Source organism: Ylistrum balloti, unplaced genomic scaffold, assembly GCF_031769215.1.
Source record: "Ylistrum balloti isolate Yb309-2 unplaced genomic scaffold, AGI_CSIRO_Ybal_v1 Utg370286, whole genome shotgun sequence".
NCBI lineage: Eukaryota > Metazoa > Mollusca > Bivalvia > Pectinida > Pectinidae > Ylistrum > Ylistrum balloti.
The window spans coordinates 198,104-218,691 of NW_026782218.1; the positions used below are offsets into that span (position 1 = coordinate 198,104).

General features: G+C 36.4%; 1 protein-coding gene across 1 annotated transcript; it reads right to left on the reverse strand.

Annotated features, from left to right (window-relative positions):
- Positions 1-969: 969 nt before the first annotated feature.
- LOC132552895 (transcription initiation factor TFIID subunit 6-like) lies at positions 970-16,080 on the reverse strand. Its single transcript, XM_060217091.1, has 12 exons — positions 15,813-16,080; positions 14,626-14,712; positions 14,103-14,259; positions 13,177-13,400; positions 10,847-10,912; positions 9,214-9,291; positions 8,525-8,626; positions 7,344-7,468; positions 6,073-6,205; positions 5,219-5,344; positions 4,003-4,191; positions 970-2,743 (listed from the first exon to the last, which is right to left on the reverse strand). Exons 1-12 carry the CDS (start codon positions 15,969-15,971, stop codon positions 2,297-2,299), a joined length of 1,893 nt encoding a protein of 630 aa, XP_060073074.1. The 5' UTR covers positions 15,972-16,080; the 3' UTR covers positions 970-2,296.
- Positions 16,081-20,588: the final 4,508 nt, after the last annotated feature.

A 20,588-nucleotide genomic window follows, 5' to 3' on the forward strand; every position in this document is an offset into this window, starting at 1 on the left:
TGATGAATAATGCCAAGAAACGAAAACTGTTTCCACAAGGTAGAACCTACACATAAATACTGAGTAATACTTTTTCCAGTACTCGAGAAATAGTAATAACAAACTAAAAAATATCAAAATCCAAGATGGTCTCCTGTCAGCCATTTTGGTTTCTTGAGAAAATGCAAAATTAAGTAATCACAACCACAGACCAAGAGGAACCTACACATAATAAAGTCAGAGAAATATCTATCAGTATTTCTCAAGAAATGGCAATAACAAATTTTCTCTGCCAAAATCCAAGATGACTGCCTATTTGGCCCTTTTGCTTTACTGATCGGGCTTAAAATCAAAGTGGCAATACCAGGGAGATATCAAATTAGAAATACTGTTGTAAATCTTCTCAAGAAATGGTCATAACAGACTTTGATTGTCAATATCCAAGGTGGCCATTTTGTTTCACCGATAAGATCTAAAACTAAATGGGCACAAGGGATAGAGGGGTATATACATATGTAGTTTGAGAAATAAGTACACGAAGGTAGGTTGGCTAAATATAGTGTCAGGATGTTCTGATTGCCCAACCTTGTAAAGGCAATCTTAGCTTGCAGCTGTAAGCTTAATAGAAGGCAAGCTAAATACTGTAGTTTTCATAGAGGTTTGTTGAATATAGAAGCTGGAAGTATCAAATAAAACAGAATGGTAGATATAAGCATGTAGTCCACACAGACATTGACCTCTAACCTCAAACTTTACTTGGAATATTCAAATTAGAAGATTACTTTAATACTTTGTTCAGTGTATAGAGTCCGGTTCATACGAATGAATGACGTGGTATCTCTGTGTTCTCTACCTAAATATTGACTTGTTGTCAATATGATAATGCAGGGTATATTACAGATCATTCTGGTCAGACAATGTAAAGATTGTGTACTGCCGACTTCCAATCGATAGTCCAAATCTTCCAAAAACAACAATTTTACATATAACTGAGTATTTATAACTTTTATTTCTCCTTGGATATACTACAGAACCTTACTTTTAAGACTTTTTTTTTCACCATTGTTGTAAGATGACAAAACATTATAGCTTTCTTAAATTGCATCCGTCATATAAAAAAGCAACAGAACTAGTGCTCTTTTGGATATTTGTTTTAAGGTTAAAGAAATATTCTAGCTTTAAATCTCAAAAATATTATAGCAATTATCAGTCCAACGCCTGGAAATAGATCCATCCCGTTGTATTTTTTTTCAGCTGAATCACCAATAAGTGCTATTTCACACTGTCTGCAATAAGCTCTCCTCTTGACAGAAGTTCTGTGCCTCTGGGCTTATTAACGGACAGTTCCAAGAATACAATCAAAATTCTTCAGAGAAAATATGAATGAAATGCTGAATACAATTATTGTAGACACTAAACATATATAATTTTTCTCTTAAACATTATTTAATTAAAGTTCAACACTGAAAAAAAATTATAATAATATGATATTAGATCATGATTTCTGTTGATTATTTTGGTATTGTCTACTAATGAAAAGCTTGTATAAAACATGTTCAATAATGATAATGAAAGGTGACAACAAAACTTATAACATTTCAGAAAACTGTCTTCACAACATGAAGTGGACATGGATGAATATGTTTACTGATATACCTGTACCAGAATTCATTGACTGTAATATATAAATAACTATAACAGTGATATTTTATTTCAAATTTCATGGTATTATGAAGAAGTCGACAATATAAGACCCAATAATTTGTCACAAACTTTTAAATCTTTTTCTTAAATAAGAAAAATTCTGATTTAAGACTGCCAAATCTGAAGTGCCTAGAATAGTACTCGACTGTAACCATTTTGATGATGGTTCTAGGATGATGATTGTTTGGAATCTGCCAAGGTCACATCAGGACAGGTCTAGTATAACAAACACAGAAATGTTGTGTTCCTAAATAAATGAAGGACTTAAACTTGTCAACTGCTGTGAATTTTATTTTTATTTTATAAAAACAATTGAAGTTTCTTTCTTAAATCAACCATAAAATACAATTCCATAAAAATTTGTATTAACAAAATGTCGGTCAATATTACCGGAATCAGACGGGAATTTCTAGTATACACTTCTCTTCCTACAGAAAGGTGATCTCACATACTAAATAAACTCAAAAGGAGTGTTAAACACTCCTCAACCCCTTTCTTGTTGATATTCCAGTTAAATGTTTTAAAACCCACAGTACCTATTAAAGCAAACCTTTCAAAATAATACAGTACAATGGCAGACATATACATAAATAATGCAGTAAAGATGCTCTCGTCAGGACCAATTATTGTCATGTTCCTTTTTTAGAGAAAAATTTGTTGCAGATTGTCCACTGAACACACTTTTCACACCCATGTCTGGTCCCAGAATACTAGTACTTGCTGCCCCTGGGGTTTGTTTCGACGTTCCGCTCCCCTGCGGCATGGACACCACCACGATCTTAGGTTGAGGTGTCGAGGGTAATGACCCTGAACTGGTTGTTGACCCTTGACCTCCAGACGACATAACTTTGACGATTGTTGTTCCAGCAGTGCCACTTGTCATGCTGAGAGGATTACTAACAGGAGCTGGCTGACGAGGCTGGGAGGACATGATGACAAACTTCTGTTGTCCACCAATAGAGGTTGGAGTTTTTGGTAGGTTGATGCTGTTAGGGAGAGACAGTTGACGTGGGGTAGAAGGGGTAGTGGGCTGTGAGCCAGGGTGGATTATCATCCTTGGCTGAAAGATAAAACACAGATGTTTGACTCCATATTGTGTAATCTCGTGATTTTCAAATATTATGAAATGTCTAATGATGTGCAGCTGAAGTTGAGGATGAAAATACTTGTAGATGTGGTACATAGTTTTTACCACGGGCTGTTACCCATTAAAGTGTTCGAAATTCACTGTTTGTAACAACAGAATGGTAACAAGACATCACTGGCCCTAACATAACTTAATCTAGACCGATGATTCTCACATTTCGGATATGGACGGAGGGGTAATGATTGCTTGAGAGGTATGGACAGAGGGATTATATGAACTGTGGGATACATATCACCTGTAGGATATGGACTGAGGGATTACACTTGCCTGTGTGAAATAAACTTAAATATAACTCTCCCCATTAGGAGGTAGACACAGGGACAGTTTTAAACCTGGGAGATATGGAACGAGGAATAACTAACCTGGGGGATATGGAACGAGGGATAACTTACCTGGGGGATATGGAACGAGGAATAACTTACCTGTGGGATATGGAACGAGGGATAACTTACCTGGGGGATATGGAACGAGGAATAACTTACCTGGGGGATATGGAACGAGGGATAACTTACCTGGGGGATATGGAACGAGGAATAACTTACCTGGGGGATATGGAACGAGGAAGAACTTACCTGGGGGATATGGAACGAGGAAGAACTTACCTGGGGGATATGGAACGAGGAAGAACTTACCTGGGGGATATGGAACGAGGAATAACTTACCTGGGGGATATGGAACGAGGAATAACTTACCTGGAGGATATGGAACGAGGAATAACTTACCTGGGGGATATGGAACGAGGGATAACTTACCTGGGGGATATGGAACGAGGGATAACTTACCTGGGGGATATGGAACGAGGAATAACTAACCTGGGGGATATGGAACGAGGGATAACTTACCTGGAGGATATGGAACGAGGAATAACTTACCTGGGGGATATGGAACGAGGAATAACTTACCTGGGGGATATGGAACGAGGAATAACTTACCTGGAGGATATGGAACGAGGAATAACTTACCTGGGGGATATAGAACGAGGAATAACTTACCTGGGGGATATGGAACGAGGAATAACTTACCTGGGGGATATGGAACGAGGGATAACTTACCTGGGGGATATGGAACGAGGGATAACTTACCTGGGGGATATGGAACGAGGAATAACTTACCTGGGGGATATGGAACGAGGAATAACTTACCTGGAGGATATGGAACGAGGAATAACTTACCTGGGGGATATGGACTGAGGGTCTTCCTGGTCCTGGACCTGGACCTGCCGACTGACCACTACCTGATGACCGTCTCTCTCGTTCCACAGCATTAAACAACAGCTGACCGACATACCCAAACTCAGCGATGTAACTATCAACACTATTATTGGGACTTCTGCTAACCTTCAGAACTGGGGGGATATATTTCTGTAACAAAAATAACATACAGAAACATACATATCACAGTTAACAAGGTATTTATACCTAAGTTCAATATATAGGAAAACTTATCAATAAACAACTTATACACAAATATATCTAGATAATTATTAACTTTATACATTCTAAAACCAAAGTACTGTAAAAAGTGGAAGTGGTTTGATAGAACAGAGAGTGCATCTACAAGATATATAGAGTGTCATGAAATTTAAATTTGACTTTGAATATGTGCAATAAAGTTTGTACTTTTGAGTGTAATACAAATTCCTCAATATCATGTACAGGAACCTGCAGCTGAGAACTTTATCATATGTCCTTTGCCTTTATCTGATATCAGAGGGTTGTTTTAAGGAATACATGTAATGATGAAACTTGTCTGAAAAATTTACTCCAGAACCTACGGATAAACTAACAGTGCATTGGTCCCTATAAGTCATATAAGTATTCTGAAACCGTAGCCTATATCTGTAACATCTGATGGCAGTCGGTTCCCAAAGCATATATAGAAACTGTTAGACAGAACAGACAGTATGAAGGTTCATCAAGTTAGACAGAACAGACAGTATGAAGGTTCATCAAGTTAGACAGAACAGACAGTATGAAGGTTCATCAAGTTAGACAGAACGGACAGTATGAAGGTTCATCAAGTTAGACAGAACAGACAGTAAGAAGGTTCATCAAGTTAGACAGAACAGACAGTATGAAGGTTCATCAAGTTAGACAGAACGGACAGTATGAAGATTCATCAAGTTAGACAGAACAGACAGTAAGAAGGTTCATCAATTTAGACAGAACAGACAGTATGAAGGTTCATCAAGTTAGACAGAACAGACAGTATGAAGGTTCATCAAGTTAGACAGAACAGACAGTATGAAGGTTCATCAAGTTTGACAGAACGGACAGTATGAAGGTTCATCAAGTTAGACAGAACAGACAGTAAGAAGGTTCATCAAGTTAGACAGAACAGACAGTATGAAGGTTCATCAAGCGCACAGAATGTGAAACAAATACTTACAGTGAGCATTTTCTTTATGTTATCTGCCGCGATTTTGTCCACATTGTTGAGAACTATAGCGTCAACAGTTTGCTTCAAGTGTTCCCCAAGTGAACTCACATGTGGCAGCAGGAAGGATTTGATCACCTGTAAAAGAATAAGATCAAGTAGTAACAGTAGATTCAATTCCAATAGAATGCTTATTTAATCCTGTGTAGAAAGTCTGAGCTACTAATTTTAATATTTCTGAATATATTAATACTCCAGAACTATTCAGGTCAAGTTTTCATATTTTTTCATGACACATGATCCAAATAAACATTTCACTGACAATGGCATTTATCTGAGCCAGATTCTCCAAGCCAAGCTACTTCCCTGTACTGTGTCACTGAATTTTCCCAACCAAACTTCTGTCCTATATTATGCTGCTACAAATTCCTGACATCTGAGTCGAGGTCTGGAAGTCCAGCTACTTCCATAAAATGTGTCACACTTACCTCGGAAGAGGGTTCTCACAACCAAGCTACTGCCATGTACTGTGTAGCTATTAAAAAATCTCAACTCTGAGCTGAGATCCCCCAGTCAAGCTACTGACTGGAACGTTTGCTATTAAATGCTCACATCTGAGCCCAGTTCTCTAAGCCCAGCTACTGACCCGAACATTTGCTATGGAATACTCACCTCTGAGCCCAGTTCTCTAAACCCAGTTCTCTAAACCCAGCTACTGCCCTGAATGTTTGCTATGAAATACTCACCTCTGAGCCCAGTTCTCTAAGCCCAGCTACTGCACTGAATGTTTGCTATGAAATACTCACCTCTGAGCCCAGTTCTCCAAGCCCAGCTACTTCCCTGAATGTTTGCTATGAAATACTCACCTCTGAGCCCAGTTCTCCAAGCCCAGCTACTGCACCATATTGTGTTGCCAAAGCGATCTTGTCACTCTGGAGGGCCATACTAAAAGTCTTTGTTATCCTGGCCTGTATGTTGTTAGTGTTTGTGCTGAAGTTTCTGTGGGTAAATAAGTAAATGTCCGATAAAAGCATGTTTAGAGTGCTGACCCCACATCTCATCAGACATGTGGATGGGTATTTGTAGCAATTCCTTTTACTCTCTGTTGTGTTGTTATCATTACCGAGGTATATTATTATTAAATGATATTTTTCACACTTTCTAATTGGCTGAAACAGTGTCACATAATTCCAAACAACAATGATGAATATAAGAAAATACTTCAGTATATGACCGACATCAAAAAGATAATGACCAAGGACAAAGTTATTTTTTTATAAGATTAATATATCGTTAATAAACCAATTAATGGGGTATAATCATATATTAACGCCTTTCAATGGTGTGCTCTATTGAACAATCCCTGCCATGGTGTGCTCTATCATTCAAACACCTTCTGCTTTGGTGTGTTTAACCCATCAAACACCTTCTGCTTTGGTGTGTTTAACCCATCAAACACCTTCTGCTTTGGTGTGTTTAACCCATCAAACACCTTCTGCTTTGGTGTTTAACCTATCAAACAACTTCTGCTTCGGTGTGTTTAACCCATCAAACACCTTCTGCTTTGGTGTGTTTAACCCATCAAACACTCTCTGCTTTGGTGTGTTTAACCCATCAAACACATTCTGCTTTAGTGTGTTTAACCTATCAAACACCTTCTGCTTTGGTGTGTTTAACCCATCAAACACCTTCTGCTTTGGTGTGTTTAACCCATCAAACACCTTCTGCTTTGGTGTGTTTAACCCATCAAACACTCTCTGCTTTGGTGTGTTTAACCCATCAAACACCTTCTGCTTTGGTGTGTTTAACCCATCAAACACCTTCTGCTTTAGTGTGTTTACCCTATCAAACACTTTCTATTTTGGTGTGCTTTATACATCAAATACCCCTGCTTGTGGTCCACCCATCAAACACTCCCTGCATTGGTGTGCTCTACCCATCAAACACTCCCTGCATTGGTGTTCTCTACCCATCAAACACTCCCTGCATTGGCATGTTTATCAAATACCCCCTGCTTGTGCTTTATCCATCAAACACCTTCTGAAACAGCCCTACCTTGGTGTTATCTGACTATGAAGTTTTCTACCTGACTATGAAGTTTTCTATCTGACTATGAAGTTGCCCTGTATACACCTACTTGGATATCTGAGCCATAAGACGAGCAGCAAAGTCTCGGAGAGCCCAGTGATTGTCCACGTCTGGCCTCATACACAACTGCTTACTGACAATACAGGTGGTCACTGCTGGGATAAACTCATGTAACTGAAATACAAAAATTGGTTGAAGGATTATGTATCACTGGAACAGCCGTGATGGATTCTGTTATGGATTTCGTGTAATACTTCTACAAGTGGCTTGTACCTAAATTCTTCAGTCTTAATTGATTTCAAAGGTCAAGTCATATAATCACTAGGTGTATTTACAGAAATTTGATCTCCTAATTACAGAATTATTGGTTATGGATGTGAAGCTGAAGTGTTAAAATGACAAGAGATTACTTCAACATACATGACTTGTCTGTAATATCATATACATGTATTGCAATAAATGTTTGCCTTTAAAGCTGTGTCATTTAATCAGCTATAAATGCCATATAAAGAAAGTTTAATGACTGTGTATTTTATAGACTTTTGACTATTTTAAGTATTCCTCACTGAAATTTAATATCATGTCACTAAATGATATTTACATATCTCTGCAAGGTTAACATAAGGGATTTGCCATGAAAATGTATACATACATATATAGACACTATTGCAAAGTTTAAATGTATGTAGTTTTTCCAAGTGATTCTCGAGAAAAAGAAACTGTTCTAGATTCCTCATTTTTCCTATTGATGATTATGACCACATGGACAAAACTGATTTTTTGGTGTAATTTTTCCTAAAACAGATTCCTTTAACTCAAAAAAGGAGATCTAGATACATGTTCTAGTTATCATGCATCTTTTGATAATTTTGTAAACATTTGTGAAAACTATTTCTTATTTCACCGAAACATAATTTAAATCAGTGATATTCTCACTACGTAACTTATTCCTCAGTGATGTCATCATGCATATGAAAAAATGAAGTTAATCATAGCTTTGCCAAGAGATATCATATGTGTTATCATAGTAAAACTTTATCTAAAAACTATTAAAACACTAATAACAATATATATAAGGGCAAAACCTGTAGACCAACTACCAAATAAAACATTATACCCCACCTCCAGTATGTTGGATTGATTCATCCTTAATCAATAACAACATAGTTACATGACATACACAGTGTCCTCAACAGGTAGTTATAACAAGTACTCAATAATCACACTTACATATTTTTCTAAATACAGGGTCTGGTTGTCCATCAAAGACTTCACCATCCTCATCAGATAGATCAGCAGAGCCAGATTATTCTGTACAACATTAATTTTCACCTGAAAAAAAATTCAGTATAATTAGGTATTGCTTTCCCACCTGTAGTTTTGTAACAACCCTCACCCTCCCCAAATTATCATTATTTCTCTCTTTTATTACCAATTTTTTTCCATAATTGTACCTTTACTGTTCTCAAAATAAACTGATTGGTAACCTGTGCACTGCCAGCAATGATAATCTGTAACCTGCTACATCAATATTAAGAGATTTTTGTAGATCAACACAGACATTGATGTCAGTAATGTAGGAGAAGAATCAGGCAGTTTGTAGCTATACTTTGTAGAAATATTCACTTTATCAAAATCAGAAGATAAAATAGTTTATTTTAACAATTAATGAAGAGAAATATACAAGTGTACAGTCAGCAGATAAAAACAAAATTCCCAGTAAATAATTACCATCTTAAACATGATCACTTTCATGCACATTTCCGAAGGATGTGTTACATAAACAAAGCAAGAAAGTGTTTATCAATCCTAGAAAGTCTGATATGACTGTAACAGGTTATATAACTATACCTGTCTAGGTATTGATATTAGGCAGACATTTATATCAAGATGGTTTTGATAAACCCCATTATACTTACCCCTTCTGAAATAAAACTGCTGAAGCGTGGCAGCATTTGATGCAGACCTGGATCTGTGGCCAGACTCTGTAGAGCCTCCTTTAAATATAACAAGCAAGCAAATTGAGTCACACGGAATTAATTACTCATCTAAGCATGTAAATCTAACAATACTATGTGGGTAAATTAGCATTGGCTAAATATGTATTTCATCCTCAATATATGAAGTTGGATGTTATAAAACTTTCAACTAGCCAATCACGATCACCCTTTTTGGAGTCACATTTGATGGTCATTCTTTTTTGGGTCAAATTTGACAGATTTGATTCCTCTCTTATCAAAAATGTCAATGTTACAAACAATTTCCTTTTTTTATTTGTACTTCTGATACCTACCACCATATATCATACGGTACAGAAACTCTTTAAAAAAAACTTACATTTTGTACATACCAGTAACACTTTGTACATACCAGTAACATTTTGTACATACCAGTAACATTTTGTACATACCAGTAACATTTTGTACATACCAGTAACATTTTGTACATACCAGTAACATTTTGTACATACCAGTAACATTTTGTACATACCAGTAACATTTTGTACATACCAGTAACATTTTGTACATACCAGTAACATTTTGTACATACCAGTAACATTTTGTACATACCAGTAACATTTTGTACATACCAGTAACATTTTGTACATACCAGTAACATTTTGTACATACCAGTAACATTTTGTACATACCAGTAACATTTTGTACATACCAGTAACATTTTGTACATACCAGTAACATTTTGTACATACCAGTAACATTTTGTACATACCAGTAACATTTTGTACATACCAGTAACATTTTGTACATACCAGTAACATTTTGTACATACCAGTAACATTTTGTACATACCAGTAACATTTTGTACATACCAGTAACATTTTGTACATACCAGTAACATTTTGTACATACCAGTAACATTTTGTACATACCAGTAACATTTTGTATATACCAGTAACATTTTGTACATACCAGTAACATTTTGTACATACCAGTAACATTTTGTACATACCAGTAACATTTTGTATATACCAGTAACATTTTGTACATACCAGTAACATTTTGTACATACCAGTAACATTTTGTACATACCAGTAACATTTTGTACATACCAGTAACATTTTGTACATACCAGTAACATTTTGTACATACCAGTAACATTTTGTACATACCAGTAACATTTTGTACATACCAGTAACATTTTGTACATACCAGTAAATCCTTCAGAGTTTTATTTTCTGTTCATTTGATTTTTTTGTAACATATTTCATTTTCAAAAACAAAAATTTGACAAAGCAATTTCATAACACAATGCACATGAACATGAGTAGCTATGTAAGTAGGTCCATCCAAATATCAGATCACCCGTCAAATCTAATTATCATCAACATTGAAATAACAAATTTCATAGTTTCATTAGTTTTATATTCTACTAGAGTGTAGTCGATAACCTGTATCAAAATAAAAAATCTAATCTACAAATGTAGATAAAAACATAGTCTCTAACCAAAACTCTGGATCTATGTAAACAATGAAGATAAACATCTAAACAAAGAATTTGTAACTTAATATCTGTGAACTTAAGTAACCTTACCGAACGTCGCCCCTCGTCTGGTCCAACACAAGCCTCTGTTATTTCCTTGTAGTACAACTGCTGTTCCTGTGTCAATAAATATTTTATTGATATATTATGATGTAAATAGAGTAAGATTTACATATCCTGAACAAAGAAATTATTATCATCTGTAAATAAAATGGTTCAAACATTGTCATGTCACCTTGAACTTTTGATTTTGAATGATGACCATTAAAATTTCATGTCATGTGAAAACTGATATAAAGATTCTAAAAGTAAAAACAAGAGGCCCATGGGCCTTAACGGTCATCTGACAAAAAGCAAGCCAAACCTAGAAAGTGGGTTGAGGTCATTCATTTGAATAAACTTGGTAGCCTTTCCTCCCAGCATGCTACAGACCCAATATCGGCACTCATAGACTTTTGCTTATTGAGATGAAGTCCTTTGTATATTTTAACATATTTGACCCCTGTGACCTTGAAAGTGGGCCAAGGTCATTCATTTGAACAAACTTTGTAGGGCTCCATGCCAGCATGCTATGGGCCAAGTATTAGCCCCCTAGGCCTTCTAGTATTTGAGAAGAAGTTATTTAAAGATTTTGACATATTTGACCCCTGTGACCTTGAAAGTTGTTCAAGGTCATTCATTTAAACAAACTTGATAGCCCTTCATCCCAGCATGCCACAGGCACAATATCAGCAATCTAAGCCTTTTGGTTATTGAGAAGAAGTTGTTTAAAGATTTTAACATATTTGACCCCTGTGACCTTGAAAGTGGGTTGAGGTCATTCATTTGAATAATTTTGGTAGCCTTTCCTCCCAGCATGCTATAGACCCAATATCGGCACTCATAGACTTTTGCTTATTGAGATGAAGTCCTTTGTATATTTTAACATATTTGACCCCTGTGACCTTGAAAGTGGGCCAATGTCATTCATTTGAACAAACTTTGTAGGGCTCCATGCCAGCATGCTATGGGCCAAGTATTAGCCCCCTAGGCCTTCTAGTATTTGAGAAGAAGTTATTTAAAGATTTTGACATATTTGACCCCTGCGACCTTGAAAGTTGTTCAAGGTCATTCATTTAAATAAACTTGGTAGCCTTTCCTCCCAGCATGCTACAGACCCAATGTCGGCACTCATAGACTTTTGCTTATTGAGATGAAGTCCTTTGTATATTTTAACATATTTGACCCCTGTGACCTTGAAAGTGGGCCAATGTCATTCATTTGAACAAACTTTGTAGGGCTCCATGCCAGCATGCTATGGGCCAAGTATTAGCCCCCTTGGCCTTCTAGTATTTGAGAAGAAGTTATTTAAAGATTTTGACATATTTGACCCCTGTGACCTTGAAAGTTGTTCAAGGTCATTCATTTAAACAAACTTGATAGCCCTTCATCCCAGCATGCCACAGGCACAATATCTACACTCTGAGCCTTTTGGTTAATGAGAAGAAGTTGTTTAAAGATTTTAACATATTTGACCCCTGTGACCTTTAAAGTGGGTCAAGGTCATTCATTTGAACAAACTTGGTAGAGCTCCATGCCAGTATCCTCTGTGCCAAGTATTAGCCCCCTAGACCTTCTAGTATTTGAGAAGAAGTCGTTTGAATGAAAAGTTTACGGACGGCGCACGGCGGACGACGACGGACGAAGCATGATGACTATAGGTCATCGGACCCTTCGGGTCCACATGACCTAATAAACTTAATCTGGATATGAATCTGTGAAATAAATAGTTCCATAATCTGGGTTTAGCCATGAAGTAACTTCCTGAAGATATATCACGTATAGTAATTTCCAGGTCAAAAGACTGACCCATACCAAATATTGTTAATATAAATTTAACACCCAATTTATGACTTTCAGCCCTTCCCCTCTGACCCACTTAGGTTCACAACAATGAGATCTATTACATCCTATAATGCTACAGATTACACTGATCGAAATTTCATTATACACCGAGTTCCCTTTCACCAAGGATACTCTAGATCCTGTTCTGGATTAACCCATTTCTCTGACCTCTTCCTTCACTGATCTACATATACTCCTGTCTCTTTGTTTACACAATAACAGAACCTTCATCATTTGTTTCCCAGGTGTACAGTCACTTATTTGTATACAGATAATTTATTCCATGTCAATATATTTTTGACTAAAACTAAAGAATGCCTATAAGAGAATAATATTTCAACTTTCATGCATGATGTGACCTCTGACTCTTTAACTTTGACCAATGAACATCTCATTTAAATGCTGATGACATGAAGCTTCTGGATAAACTAAAGGCTATGACCTTGATTTGACATAGGATGGGACGAACCATATAAAACAGTGGGGGCAACACTTACCACAGAGAGTTCATGGGTGGAGAGCTCCTTCACCTTGGCCAGGTCAGCTACCTTATGGCGATGTTTGGCTTTTACCGTCTCATTGGCAGTTTTTGGTTTTGGAATTTTATCAATGGCGCTCTTCACACCTGTGTCCAAGATCTCATTCTTTTGCTGATCCTTGGTGGCAGGAGGGGGGTTCTCTGGGATGGATGGCTGAACTCCTTCTATACTTAGCCAGTGAGCTGCAACATCAGGCAATATCAGCATGAACTTGGATTTCTTTGTTTTGTAATGGATATCATAGGGATGTAAATACCTTTCAACAAAACACTTAACAATTTTCAGGGAATGTGCATGGTGAGTCTAGAGCATTATTTCAGTAAATGTGAGGAGTCCAGTTACAACGAGATGTCGTGAGTTTTCAGAATTTGAGTGAGTCCCACAGGAAAATCATCAATGCTTGACTCAAATGATCCCAAAAATCCTCGAAACATGTACACATATCTTAGTAAAGTGTAAAATACATAATGCATGCTCTAGTGTAGTGTAACTTGATAGTTACATGTTACAAGGTACACGACTTTTAAAATACATGGAAACAAACAGACCAAATGGGCCTGTTCTGCTATCCTGGAAAATAAGGCTTAAACATCTTACATCCCTACCATTTACTTTCATAAGAGGTTGAAAAGAAAAATGTTTACACTAATTTCAACAAAAGTTTACAATATGCAGACAACATCATGCCATATTTTCCAACAAATTTTTTGACAGGCATTTAAAACCTATCTTTGTTTTTTATTTTTCTCCGAGTCTGTTACAGCAGCTATATATACTTTTTAATATCTATGTGCACACCAATTGAATGTTCTTTGTCCTGGCAAGACCAAAATGGAGAAGACAGTAATTTTATCATCAATCTATTAGAGAAGTGGAGCTTTTACCCTTTAGAGACAAGTCCAATGGTACTTTAGGGAGAGAGGAATTGATGACATCTTGTAGATCCATTTCCTTCTCCTCAGTAAAGTGTAGCTCTCTCCCTCCTCCACTGGCGAACCGAAAAGGAATGAATTCTGTGGATTGCTGGAAGCCATACACTGGCTGTGGGAATATAAAATCAAATATTTAGTGGTACAGATCTTGGCTTCATAAAATAACATGCTTCAAAACCTCAATGTTGGTCAATTTTAAACAGAAACCAGGAAAGACATCATACAAAATAATGTTTGACAAAATAATGTTTGTTTTCTTGTAATTTTTTCAGCTTGGAAAACTCTCTATCATGTTATATAATTTCAAAGTTGATTTTGTTTTAAAGAGATCCTTTCAACTTCCTGTAAAAATTTTAATCAATATGTGGTTAAATTAAATCCGAAACATATGATACTAAACACTGAACCATGAGCCTTAAATCTTCAAATTGTTGGAAATCTTGTATAAAAGAACAGCAAGTTGACTGACACCTACCTCTATATTCTTAACTTTTAAAGCTTGGTCAAAATCAGCAGTTGAAAGTTTTCTCCTCTTTCCATGATGCATAAATTTGACAGCCTCCTACAATAAACACATCATATATTCATCAAACCAATAAAACAATGTTTCACCCATCCCACCCCAACAACACTTAAAAGGATAAAAAAAATCACACAATATAGCTTATTCCTTGTGAGTATGTGAAAGTTGACATGAAAACAGCTGGTTTGTTTTCCTGTAGAAATTAACATGTTACCATAAGTAAACACTACAAGTATGGAATGAAGAGACTCCATTCATTGGAGAATCTATCCGGATTTTTCAGATTCCTGATTCAAATTCACGTCTATTTCTAAATGTCTAGTTGTATTATTATGCTATAACATAAGGTGTTTCCCCATTGTTGTATCATCAAATGACAAACATGATATATGGTGAACCTCCAGTCTGTTCGAATAGATGGTAAGTTTAAACACATGCTTTCTTCAATAAAAAGAATAATTTTCAGTCTAGTGATAGTTCAAACCCTTTCTAGTTTGTTTCCCTTCATTTTTAATTGTTAGAATATATCGCAAGAAAGCACATATTACTATTGATAAAAGGAGTCACAATAATCCCTCCATACGGTCACTTAATAAGCAATGATGTGTAGTGTAATCCATTTCATATCATGTCATTATATCATGTGCATGCCCAATGACACAACTCTAGGCCCCAACTCTGTATAACAAGCTAAGCGACCAGTAAATATATACGGACCGTGGGATGTCCCTATGTGTTTTGTCAAACCAACAATGTTTCACTGCACATTTGATAAGATAATCACATCAAGATTGTCCCAATAATTGTAAAATTAAAAAAACAAATTAACAAACATTAATCTTTAGTCATATTAAGTCTCAATCAATCCACATTCTGCATTTAGACCAAAATTTACCTACATGGAAACAATTTGTATTCATGGTCAATATGTAGCTGATGTACATGTAAAGTATCATACTAGATATCATCCTAAATAATTTGGTATATTGCATATTATATCCATGCAAATGCAATAAGCCTAGAATGATAAACAAAATTAAATGTTATAATATCAATAGATAATTACTTATTGCATGTATGTTTGTAGATGAAATATTTATCGAAATGCTAGAAAGAAAGGTTAAATGGCCATGAGTTACCTGCAGTAACAACTTTATTCTGTATGTTGTGTCCTCGGCCAGGTGTACTAAAGCCTCATCAGGGATTCCTCCAAAACTGACAGACTCTGCAATCACCCTGACAGACTCTGAACTGAGGTGACTGCTGATCTTCTGTTCCTTGTGGTCTTTTTGTGCCATTTTTGCACAACGGGGGAACTGTTATATAACAAGTCACACCCACATGGACACCCACTGGGTGGTAGCGATCATGCTGCTACCTTGATATTTCCGTTCTACATTTGAACACCTAAAATAATAACATGACCAGTATTAGCTAACACATTTAAATGATAAGTTTTCGTGATAGCGTCATCGACAAATAAAGGTAAGCAATTCTTAAAAGTTCTATAATTTAAACTTTTTTGTAATCTTTAATTGATAAAAAACATTATTTATTTGCTTGCTTGCTAGCTCTACTGCCCTTTGAACAGCCTACAAACCAACGAACAGGTGTAGAAATAAGAAAACATACCATGGTATCCTAATGGATATAATTAAGTATCTTGGAAGCATTTGTGGTATCTTCAATATTGGTTAAAAATTGCTACATCTTCAGATCATGAGTTGTTTGAGCAGTGATAAGTTTTAAGAAATTGCCGTTGGCGTCAACGCATTTACAAAACAGCCGTAATAGTAATAAAAATTGACATTCGAAAAAACAATATCCAGAAAATGAAAAAGTGGATATGCCATGATGGATTACCCTAAAGGACATGTACATGCTGTCAGGAGCAAATGGAGTAAAATGTCTTTCTCGTGACAAGCTAAGGATACTGTCATGACAGCACAGAATGATACATGACATCAGCTTCCTGAGTATCAACAACAAAGTAGAAAACAAGCAACACAACCCAGTATATGACAATTAGGAGGAGTATCCACTTGCAAGGTTTTCAAAAACTAATTTACAATTCAAAGTTAAATTTGATGGGAAATTTTGCAACGAATAACGAAAATAAGATGTTTGGAAATACTGTGCCCCATAGAGGAAGTGATTCATGTAGGCTAGATTCAATTCAATTGAAAGGCATTCTAAAATATATCAAAGGTTTAGAAAAAATGTGGTATCCACTTCATAGAATTTTTTTTACCAAATTTCATATCATAATTGTCATCATCAAAGTCAAGTAACTCTGACAAATATCACCTGCAGTTTACCAAATTTCGCTCAAATCTGACAGTAGAAATTAAAGGTAGTTGACGGAGACAAAAAAAAAAAACCCTTCTTAATGACTTCATAGTTTTAAGTTCAACTCCGGCAAGTGTTGTTGAATTTAGACCAATATATAACTCATCAGAGATCTTGTCATACACCCAGAAACTCTGGAGCTCAGCTGGCAAAAAGTGCAACAGTTTCAGTATTCAATTCTGAGATAAAAGAGAGGCTGTTCTCTTAACAACAAATATAGCCAAAAAGCCGGTTATTCAGAACGATGTGTGGATATGAGCTTACCGCTTTTTGATGCAAATCCTGACCGGAAGTGATTTTGCACTGGTAGCGCCCTCTAGAAGCGTATGTAAATTACGACACAAAGCCGGAACAAAGTGTCTGAATTTGTTGTCAGGGCGATTTCCACTGGAGAACATTTTAAAGACCGAGATAATAATGACACTAAAGAAGCAATAACAGCTTAAGATATATTTAGACGAATAGCCATGACACATACCTTTCATCACAGATGTATTTTTATTTATTTATTTTTATTTTTTAATTATAGATGCTATGCTAAAGGACATGTTTAACGGTACATGTAATTTTGTCTACATCCCAAATATAATCTTTACTGCGTTTTATTTACAATACCTCAACAAACTCCTTAGAATGTAGCTTTAAAAAAATTCCAAAGTTACCTTTGGCCTGTATTACGACCTTTTTTATTATCCTTGTCGTGGCCATGAGCCGGGCCGGTGCACATCTTACCCAAAAACGTGTTCAAAAACATATATTAAATCGTTTAATTAAGACAAATCCATTTCATGAAAGTCTGATGCATGTTTTGACCTCAAATATAAAGCAAAATATTCCAAATATAAAGATTTATAGAAGTTTAAGTGGGGAAAACCCTAATTTTTAATTTTAAAAATCACTTTCTGTAGGTTAAGGAAAAAAAATTGTCTCCAACACGGAGAAATAAATAATTCACATATTATGACATTTGATACTGAACGGATGTCTACAAGGTTAAAATCCGCTAATCTGCCGAGCATTGGAGCGGTATGTGTCTGTTTAAGTTAAAACATAATTTTGATGAAGCTTGACATTATTCTAGTTCTCGACATCATTTACTACGTCAGGTGAGTGTAGTATCTGGGGAAAATCTAGTTATCTCAATCTTTTAATGGGATTTCTCCTTCAGGCATTGTCAACTGGAAACGTATACATATGATACTTATCAACTACATGTACCAAGGGGGAAATCCAGACTTTTTAAACAGGTGTGAAGCCCCTCATCGGTACTGAAATATGCTTAAAAACTAAACATTTCACGAAGACAAGTACCATTAGATTTCTTTTGTAAGAAAATCTGTCATTAACTGTAGATTTAAAACCTTGAGCACGTGAAGAAACGAAATTTAATTTACTTTAAATCGTATGAAACCAAAGAAGCCAACCATCGCCCTTTAAACATATTTAATTAAAACAAAGGAATTGAGCACAGGTTATTGAAATTATGTAAGGCACTCTTCTGCATTATTACAATTAGTTACAACTGATCAGATAGCAAACTTGTGCATAAATAATTATATATATATATATTACTATGCTACAATCATATACTAGATGGTAAATTTAAGGATAATCCCTTACCTCACAACTTTCGTATATTTACAATTTCGTTTCATACATACACCCGATATATACTAAACAAAAAAAGAAAGGTAACACTACTTTATTCTGTGATTAATTAATTAACCCCTTCATAAATCCTTACCAATCATGTACGAATAAAGTAATTGATCAATTCTGATAAAACAGCAGTCATGGTTCATTATAAAACTTTGCGTTCAGTTGATTTTATTCGACTGTAAAGGACGTTGGGGTCAGTTTCAAAGGTAACACCATTAGTAACGGGTATGGCCACCGTTTGCGAAGTAAACAGCATTGCAGCGTCGTCGCATGGAACTCGTAAACCGGCGGATAAATCGAGGAGATATGTTGTTCCATTCAGAGATCAAGGCTTGGGCCAGCTCCTGCAAGTTTGACGGCTGATTTTGACGTTCTTTCACGCGTCGCCCAAGAACGTCCCACACATGCTCAATCGGTGACAAATCAGGAGATTTAGATGGCCAATCTAACACCTGTACGTTATTCTGCTGCAAGAAAGTTCTGCTGACGCGACTGGTGTGCGCTGGTGCGTTATCCTGTTGAAAAATGGCGCCAACACCATGGCGTCTTAAGAATGGCAGAACCACTGGTCTTAAAATTTCGTCCCGATATCTAATGCCGGTTGAATTGCCATTTAACACAACAAGCGTGGTACGAGTCCCCCCACAAATACCACCCCAAACCATTACACTTCCGCCGCCAAAGCGGTCCCGTTCTGCGACGCAGCAGTTCGCAAAACGCTCCCCTCGTCGCCTCTACACTCTGCGCCTTCCGTCACCGTGTTGCAGACAAAACCTGGACTCATCTGAAAACAGAACATTGTTCCATTGTCGTAAGGCCCAACGACGGTGTACACGGGTCCAGTTACGCCGATTATTACGGTGACGTCGCAACAAATTGGGTCCAGTGTAGAGACGCCGCGCTTTCAATTGGTAGGCCCTCAACCTGTTGCGAACTGTTTGGGGAGACACACGACGCCCAAGCAATGTCCTTGTAGTCTCTACTGCGGTTACGAATCGATTGCGCAAGTGTATCAATCGTATACGACGGTCATCCCTGGCGGTCGTTTTACAGGGTCGGCCGCTTCGGGGACGACCGGATGTTGACCCAGTTTGGTTTAAACGACTTACCAACTGGCAAATTGTCTTAACACTGCAACCAAAATGCCATGCAACTCGACGGCGAGACTCCCCAGCCTGGATCATGCCTACAGCCCTTTCTCTCTGTACTTGTGACAGCCGGTGCATAATGATAAAGTTGATAGATAGCAGGAACAGTTGTCAGTTTGAATGTTTATGAAATTCAAGCGAAGATACATATTAGTCGCAGAAAGCAGCTCTTTCGCTAATACAGACTTTCACGCTTGGATGATTTTGGTGACCCCCTTGGATTTTGTAATGTAAAACATTACCATTTTCTAATATTGCACAAACGTCATTTTGTTTTCACTCATTTACAGGTCTTCGCCAAGGAAACATGTTAACCTTTCTTTTTTTTTTTGTTGAGCATATATATATTTATATCTTCACTGACGTTTTGTGATTGGAGACGATGTAAGAATTATTAAATTGATATTTACACTTCATTTCACATCTCAAACAACAAACGATTTAATTGTTTCATATCTAAATGGTTCTTTTCGGAACAAAATAGAAAAATACTATGTGGACTCCCTTCAATAAAAGAAAAAAAAAAAACCGAAAGGCTCATTCGATCCAAGAACTTTGCAGCTGAGAGCAGGAATCTAACCACTGTGCTACCGTTACGTTATTGATTCTAGACCTATTAATTGTAGAATTTGAAATGTAAATGTTTCTTTCAAAAAAGGAAAACTGAAACATGATTGTCTCTTAAAGTTACTATTTATGATAATAGAATTTCCACTGGAAGTTTTAGACAAGGGAGAATTGTCCAGTCTCTTTCGATCA